Here is an 8,067-nt window from a genome sequence, read left to right as displayed (position 1 = left end):
TGTGTTCACAACATTTTATTGGAACAATTGCACACACTCACTCACATTGGAAAAGGCCTAAGAAGACGGAAATGCAGACTAAAGAAAAAAAAAGTTTGCCGGGGCTGTTCCAAGCCACAAATATTGTTGCGACGAATTTTCTCTGAAATCCTGGGGACTAAAACCAGAGTCAAACTCTCAATAAATTTGATTCTTACCTTTATCACCGTGCGCTAAATTTAAAGGCATGTGCTAGGAGAGGCAAGGCAACATCGAGGAAGACCACAGTCGAGAGATAAAGATAATCAGGGGTGGTAGGAGAGGTGGGAGGGCGTCATGTGACACTGCAACCAGGAAGGCCTTTTGTTGTGACAATCACAAGATAGCAAACGGGAAAAAAAGAAAGAGTCCTCGGTGATGATGTAACCTTTGTTTTGTTGTGTTTTTCCCTCGTGGAAGGTTAACCCCAAACGGTGACCGATTATGAGGAGGGAGCGGGGTCCAACCTAGTGCAACCCAAGCAAAGCAACATTTAAGAACATATTGGTGCATGTTTTAAATAAGTAGGCCCTGTGTGTATGAGTGTGTGTGTGAGTTACCCTCCCATTATCCCTGGCTATCATTCCCCCTCCCCGCACACCCCTGGTCACTGCTGGCTGACCCCCATCTGCTGGTGGTCGGGCCCGGGTTCGCCCTCAACGTCGGCGTGGTACTGCTCGAACGTCTCGTCTTCGATGTCAGGTAGCCCGAGAAGCTATCAGCAAGGAGACAGAACAGAATTGAGTGAAAACGGGTTCAGGGGTGGACAGGGAGAGGCTCGGTGTCGTGAACTTGAAGTGTACCAAAGGTTACTTCGATTTATATGACGAACCAATTCGGAGAAATAAATTATTTCATACTTTTCTATTAAACATCTGGATTCAACTATAGAGGGTGAAGGGGGAGCAACTCGGTGTTGTGACCTTGAAATAAACAAAAAGGCTGTGACACTAATTTCAAATTTTAAAGAAATACTTATATGTCAAACATATAAATATAATTTTAAAAAATCAATAACACATGCTCAGAGTTGATCAGAGAGAAGCTCTGGGTCATGAACTTGAAGTACAAAAAAGGCTGACACACTAATTTTAAAACGCAATTGTAAGGACGTACTTATATGTTGAACATATAAATATAATTCAAAACACTTTTTAAACATGCTCAGGAGTGTTCGGGGAGAGGCTTGGGGTTGTGAGGTTGAAGTACTGTCAGGATTGCTGATTCAGGGCACCTGCGACTGCCCAATTGGCGCCAACAGCCCTGAGCGCTGATTGGTTCAAAGACTCTTTTTAAACCCCCGGCTTCCAAAACGAAGCTGTCAGACCGTTTGCGAACCTATGCTCCCAGCTAGGCAAGCTCCATACCTTCCGACCTTTTCCTGCCCTGTTTTCTCCTGCCTGATACCTGTTGCCGACCTGTTTCTGGACCCGTTTCTGCCCTGCTCTGCCATCCCGACCACCGACCTGTTTTGCCCTGTTCCCTGCCTGATACATGTTGCCGACCTCTTTTCCGGACTCGATACCGCCCTTGCTCTCCCGTCCTGGCTATCGACCAGTATCCCTGCTGCCTACGATTATACTCGCTCGACACGGAAGTGCCACTTCCGCATTCCTGCCACATGCTACCGTGTCTGTCGATCATCGGATCTTGGAAGCAAGCAGTGCTTTCTCTCTCTTTATCAATAAAACTGAGTAAACGAACGCTACTGGGTCCTGTCTCCGTTTCTGGCTTATGACAAGTACAAAAAAGGCTGACACACTAATTTCAAAATATAGTTGTAAGGAAGTACTTATATGTCAGACATCTGATTATAAATAAAATAAATAATAAAAAGACGAACAAAAACATTTAAGAACCTGCTCAGGAGTGAAAGGAGAGGGAATCGGGTCGTGAACTTGAATTATACGAAAGACTACGATGATACATATGAAAAACCGATTTGTTTTTTAAAAGAAGTACTTTTATTCAAAAGATATATCAATATAACTTTAACAACAAACATTGAATTACATTCTCAGGAGTGAGCAGGGAGAGACTTGTTGTCGTAAGGTTCAAGTATACTAAAGGCTGAAAAACTATTAAACAGATCATTTTAAAGACGCACTTTTATGTCAAACATCTGATTACAACTAAATATACAAACAAAAACATGTAAAACATGCTCTGGAGCGAACAAGGAGAGGCTCTGGGTGTGGAACTTGTTGCATATTACGTGACAAAACAATAATAAAATATTCTAATTAAGGACGTTTGTATCAGACACCTGCTTACCACAAAAAACATTCCGAAATATGCTCAGGGGTGAGCAGCGAGAGAGGCTTAGGGTCACGCATTTGAAGTATACGAAAGGCTAACTCAATTAATTCATGTTTCAGGAATCACAAAGTCGTCATGGTGATTGAAAAATGTACTTGTGTCAAACATTGAAACGCATGCTCAGGAGTGAACAGGGAGAGGCCCAGGGTTGTCAACTTGAAGTATACAAAAGCCTAAGTTACTTAATTCCATGTTTTGGGAATCACACAGTTGTCATGGTGGTTTAAGCATAATTATAAAGACATATTTGTATGTATGTCAAACACTTAAAAACATGCTCAGGAATGAATAGAGAGAGGGATGGGATCGTAAACACGATGTATTCTAAAGGCTATTTCAATGGGACCATGTCTTAAGAGTGGCACAGTTGTCTTGGTGATTTAGAACTAATTTTTGACAAAATGCTCGGGGTTGTGATCTTAAAGTATACTAAAGGCTACGGTGATCTATAGGATAAACAGATTCAAACAATAATTTTAAAAGCAGAACTTCTACGCATATGAATATTAAAAAACAGTTACAGAAGCTAACAGGAAGAGTGGTGAAATGTATGTATACGAAAATGTATGGTGATTCATATAACAAACGAGATCGAAAAATAATTTTAACGAAGTACCTATACGTCAGAAATCTCAATATAACTAAAAACATTTAAAAACATGCTCAGGAGTAAACAGGCAGAAGCTTGTTATGTTACACGTTAAGCATGATATTTAAGTATATTAAAGGCTAACTCACTATAGGCCGTGTTTAAAGAGTCGCACAATTGTCATGGTGACAAACCAATTCGAAAAATAAAATAAGTACTCATGTGTCATATGTTTGAATACAACATAAATAAAAACACAAAAATTACGACGACAGGGCTTTTTCTTGGAATGGTAAAAGTTCCTACTGTCTTTGAACGAACCGCAAGTCCAGTGCAGAGGGGCGCGGTTTTAAGTCAACACAGCGTCATCCTGGTGAAAATCGTCTCCACCAAATTCTAGATTTTTTTTTAAAAATGTCATTAATAATATTTTGTGCTTATTATTATGAAATGATTTAAAATCAGATCATGTTTAGTTTTTAATTCACTTGCAAGTTAAAAAAAATCTCTCCCCTTCCATGAATAATCCAACACTATTTATCTCTCACAGTCAGATAGACGCCAACGCAGCATTTTGAGGTCAGCACGTAAAAACAAACAAAAACACAAAATATCTTCTCTTACGGGCCTGAAGGACGTGAAGACCTTCTGCAAAACCTCCAGGAGGGTCTTTTTACCACAGGACGAAATGTAATCCTGAGCCAGCTGCAGGAACGGGAGGCAGTCCTCGCTCTCGCTCCACACATGCTGTGCAAAAACAACAAATATTTCGTCTAAAATGGCGTTCAAAAAGAATCTAGGGGGAGAAGTCAGCCTAGTGTTAAATAATTAATTATTTCAGGCATATCAAGGTCACCTAAACTGCAAAATAACCAACAAGGAGAACGAGAATGGATGAGTTAATTAAAAAGCCCAAAAGATACCGTGCCTTGAAAAAGTATTTGCCCCCTTTCTGATTTATGTGTTGATGTTTTAATCACAAAATATTTCAGATTGTAAAACCGATTTTAATACCACACGGAAACAACCCAAGGAAATACAAAAGGCAGATTTGAAATGTTGACTCCATATATTAAAGCACAAAAATAATCAGAACCTATCTGGTCCTATGTGAAAAAGTAATTGCCCCCTGAACCTAATAGCGAGTTGGGCCTCCTTCAGCACCGATCACAGAAATCAAAGGTTTCCGATAATTGGTAATAAGTTTTTCACAACCAAGTGGAAGAATTTTGGCCCACTCTTTGCAAATTTGTTTCACATCTGCCATGTTGGAGGGTTTTCTATCATGAACTGTCCGTTTAAAGTCACACCACAGAATCTTAAATGGATTTAAATCCAGACTTTGACTTGGCCACTCCAAAACCTTTTTATTTCGTTTTTTTTTTAGCTATTCATTCGTGGACTAGCTGGTGTGTTTCGGATTTTTGTCCCGCTGCATGATCCGAGAGTTTGAGGGCACGTCCTTCGGGATCTTCTGGTAAACACCAGTATTCATTATTCCATCAACCACAGCAAGTTATGCTGGTTTTGTGGCAGCAAAGCAGCCTCAGACCATTGCACTGCCACCACCATGTTTAACTGTTGGCATCATGTCCTTTTTGTCGCCAGACGAGCTGCAAATGTGAGACGACAGCAATGGTTTTCGCCTCTCCTACCATGGATGCTATTTTTGGCCAGTCTTTTTTTATAGTGGAGTCATGAACACTGACCTTAAATGAGGCAATTGAGGCCTAAAGTCTCCTGGATGTTTTATGAGGTTCTTTTGTAATCTCCTGGATTAGCCGCTATTATACTCTTGGAGTAATTTTAGTTGGTTGACTCTTCCTGGGAAAGTTTGCCATTGCTACCAGTTTTCTCCATTTCTAAGTATTGGCTCTAACAGTGGTTCGCTGGAACCCTACAGCCTTGTAAAGGGCTTTGTGATCTTTCCTGGACTGTTAGATTTAAATCCCTTTTTTTCTAATTTTTTAGGATTATGTCTTTTTAATTGTGTTCTTGAGATTTGGTAGCATACTTTATTTGTGTCATGAACCAGAACAAGATCAGGACCCAAACGCGTGGCCTTCTCACACAAGCCTTTTATTTTACGGGAAATGGGGAGTCATGCACGTAAGGCAGCTGTCTGGCGTGGAAAGACAGGAAGCCAGAGACAGGCGAGATTGATTCCAATTGCCCCAGTTGATATCGGACAGATGGGGTCGATATCGGACAGGACGGGACAGACAGGATAGATAATGAATCAGGATATCAAATAAACAGGACAAACTAGACTGGAACAAAAACTGGAGAAAATAATAAACTGGACAAAATAGACGGAAACTAGACTGAAAAACGATATTTAAACAGGACAAAAGAAACGGGAACAATACCATACAGGAAATACCAACAGGGGCAGGACCGAGTCGAAACCCTCGTCTTGCGGGGCGGAAGTTTGTTGACGGGCTGACAAAGGAAGCGTGATAGCCCTGAGCTTAATATATACAGAAAGCCAATCTGTTAACGAGCCGCAGATTTGGCACCATGGCAACTGTGACAACTTGGTCCAACAGATTGAATTTAAGTCATTTATTTAATCAACACAGGTGGTAGCAATCAATTTTGGGTGTGGCCTGTGGAATTGAAATAATTTTTCCTAAAAATTACAGTTCCTTTGTGATTTGACTAGGCATTATTACTTTTTCACATAGGACCAGATAGGCTTTGATTTTTTGGTGCCATAATAAATGGTGTAAACGTTTCAAAACTGCATTTTGCATTTCATTGGGTAGTATTTGTGTGGTATCAAATTGGTTGATGGTCTGAAACCTTTGTGAGTGATAAATATGAAAAAAACAAACAAACACAGGAATCAGGAACCTGGCAAATACTTTTCACGGCATTGTATTTGCATTTTTACAAGGATGCAAGATTGATCATTTTTCAAGAATATTAAGGCCACCTAACTTGAAATTATTTACATTTTTACAGGAAGGCAAATATCTGAAAAGTTGTATTAATTTTCAAGCATATCCAGGCCACCTAACCTGAAATTATTTTCATTTTTACAAGGATGCAGATGCCCCTGAAGTTGTATTATAATTCAGCCATATCCAGGCCACCCAAAAGATGAAAAATCACAGAGAAAACCCAAATAAGATTAACCCGGAAACTTTTTGGCCAGTAGAACTTTTTTGAATGACGGTAATAAGCAATAAACTCACTTCATTTTTGCAGAAAAGAAAGTGAAAGTTAATTGAAGTTGATTTTAGTGAAACTGAATGTTGAGTAAAAAATATTCTTTATTCAGAGTCGGAGTTGTCTCACTTTCATGTTTTGTTCAGGTAGAACTAGGTGGTGTTGGAACATTATGTAGTTTTTCTATTCACGTGTGAGTAAATTTCTTGACCCTTTTTTGTGTGTTCTTTGTTCAGTAAGAACCAGTACGTATTCAAACATGTATCATGTTCTTCTTTTTCATGTTGTGTTCAGATAGAGCTAGTTTGTCTTCCGACATTTTCAGGCATGTTTTTCTGTTCTTCCATGTGTTGTTCCATTACATTTGTTTAGTGTTTCTATATGAAGTAGGAATGTGGAGCGAAGCCTGTTATAGAGTAGCTTAGATGTCTTTGAATTCTGAAGAGCTTTGTTAACTTCCTTGTTCTGTGTATGTACACTATCTAATACTGATTCATTTTGTGTAAAGAAATTCAACTAGTTCGTATTCGCTGTTGTCCTACTTTCATGTTTCGTTCAAGAAGAGCTGGAGCTATACTGTATTGTGTTCAGCGTTCATCTTCTTTACACTTTTCATGTTTTGTTAAGTTAGATCTAGATTGTGAGCCTACTGATTCATTTTCTTTTAACAAAACCATCCCTTTCCTCACCCACGTGTATTGTTCAGGTAGTTCTAGTTTGTTGTCCCATATATCCTGTGTCTTCTTCCTTTTATATTTTCTTCACTTAGAATTACTATTGTATTCCTCTCTTTTTCTCTTTCTCCATTGAGTGTATTTTTCATGTTTTTTTCAGCTAGAGCAAGAACCATGTTTCTAACATGTCCTGCATCTTCTTTCTTTGTTTCTTACTTTGTTTCTTTCTTTGTTTCTTTCTTTCTTTCTTTCTTCGTGCAATGTTAATTTAGATCTCGTTACTGTTCCCACATATTTTGTAACTTCTTGACTTTTATATTTTGTTTGTTAGATCTACAGTAGGTCGTGTTTCTATACAATGTTGCTGGGATGCACAGTCAAGCTCTTGTGAGCTTGGCTTTGATGCCTTTGAATTTTGAAGATCCTAGTTAACTTCCTTGTGCTGTTGCTGTACACTATCCGATTCCCTTCCTTTAAATAATTCTGTTTTTAAAATCCTGTTTTCTGCCTACATTAATGAGATGCGCTTTACATAATAAGTCTAGTTCCAAGCTCCAGGATGATTGTGCAAATCTGGTGCATGATTGCGTAATATGACACCGCAGCAATCCAACAAAAGAGGGGAACGCGGGGAGGAGGAGGAGGATGAGGGGGGGTCAATTGGAGTCGTCTTTGGGTGCATGACATCATCTATTGCTATCCGCGGGAACCCCACCTTTGCTTAATGACGCACATACATGCACAATGTAAATACACGGAGGCCCACTCACGAAAGTGTCGGTTCCGCCCGGGCACAGAACGTAAAAGGAGACGCCCGGTTCGGCGTAGAAGTCAAGCCGCCTCTCGTCCTCCTCCTCGGCGAAGATGAGCTCGAACGGGTTCCCCTCGCACCACTTCTCGGCCGCCTCCACCAGATGCTTGAACTCCATCCTCGCAAAGGCTCCCCCTCTTTCTCTTTCTTCCTCCTTCTCCTCTTCTTCCTCGTTACGGTTGTGTTCCGGGATGCAGATGTTGACAAAAGAGGAGGCGAGCTGATGATGCTGGTGGTCGCATCAGCAGCCGCCGGCAGCTCTGCGCATCTCTTCTGTGAAAAAAAAAGGAAAAAAAAATCTCAAGTAAGAGAGCGCCATCACGAGTGCGTGGGTGGTGATAGCACGGCAGGGGGCGCTCCACAACCAAAAATACATTAAAATCAAGTCAAGTCATGTTTATTCATTTGTCTAGCCCTGAATCACAAAAAGTCTCAGAGGGCTGCCCAAAACTGAAACCTACATGGGGGCAGGGCAAATATGT

The 8,067-nt window shown here is 40.3% G+C and overlaps 1 protein-coding gene across 1 annotated transcript; it reads right to left on the bottom strand.

Moving 5' to 3' along the window:
- Positions 1-7,904, bottom strand: mturn (maturin, neural progenitor differentiation regulator homolog (Xenopus)). Its single transcript, XM_088328591.1, has 3 exons — positions 7,545-7,904; positions 3,551-3,673; positions 1-733 (listed from the first exon to the last, which is right to left on the bottom strand). Exons 1-3 carry the CDS (start codon positions 7,701-7,703, stop codon positions 626-628), a joined length of 390 nt encoding a protein of 129 aa, XP_088184717.1. The 5' UTR covers positions 7,704-7,904; the 3' UTR covers positions 1-625.
- Between the last annotated feature and the right edge of the window lie 163 nt (positions 7,905-8,067).

The sequence above is a fragment of the Urocampus carinirostris genome, chromosome 2, assembly GCF_059441175.1.
Source record: "Urocampus carinirostris isolate Australia breed hairy pipefish chromosome 2, RoL_Ucar_1.0, whole genome shotgun sequence".
Lineage (NCBI taxonomy): Eukaryota > Metazoa > Chordata > Actinopteri > Syngnathiformes > Syngnathidae > Urocampus > Urocampus carinirostris.
Note: the sequence above shows the minus strand (reverse complement) of the source record. Positions and strands in the feature narration are given on the sequence as shown.

Coding starts and splice junctions, on each gene's coding strand:
- mturn (XM_088328591.1), bottom strand. CDS start 7,703: ATGGAGTTCAAGCATCTGGTGGAGGCGGCCGAGAAGTGGTGCGAGGGG. Junction 3,674..7,544: donor CGGGCGGAACCGACACTTTC/GTGAGTGGGCCT, acceptor GTTTTTGCACAG/CATGTGTGGAGCGAGAGCGA. Junction 734..3,550: donor TCTTCACGTCCTTCAGGCCC/GTAAGAGAAGAT, acceptor CCTTGCTGATAG/CTTCTCGGGCTACCTGACAT.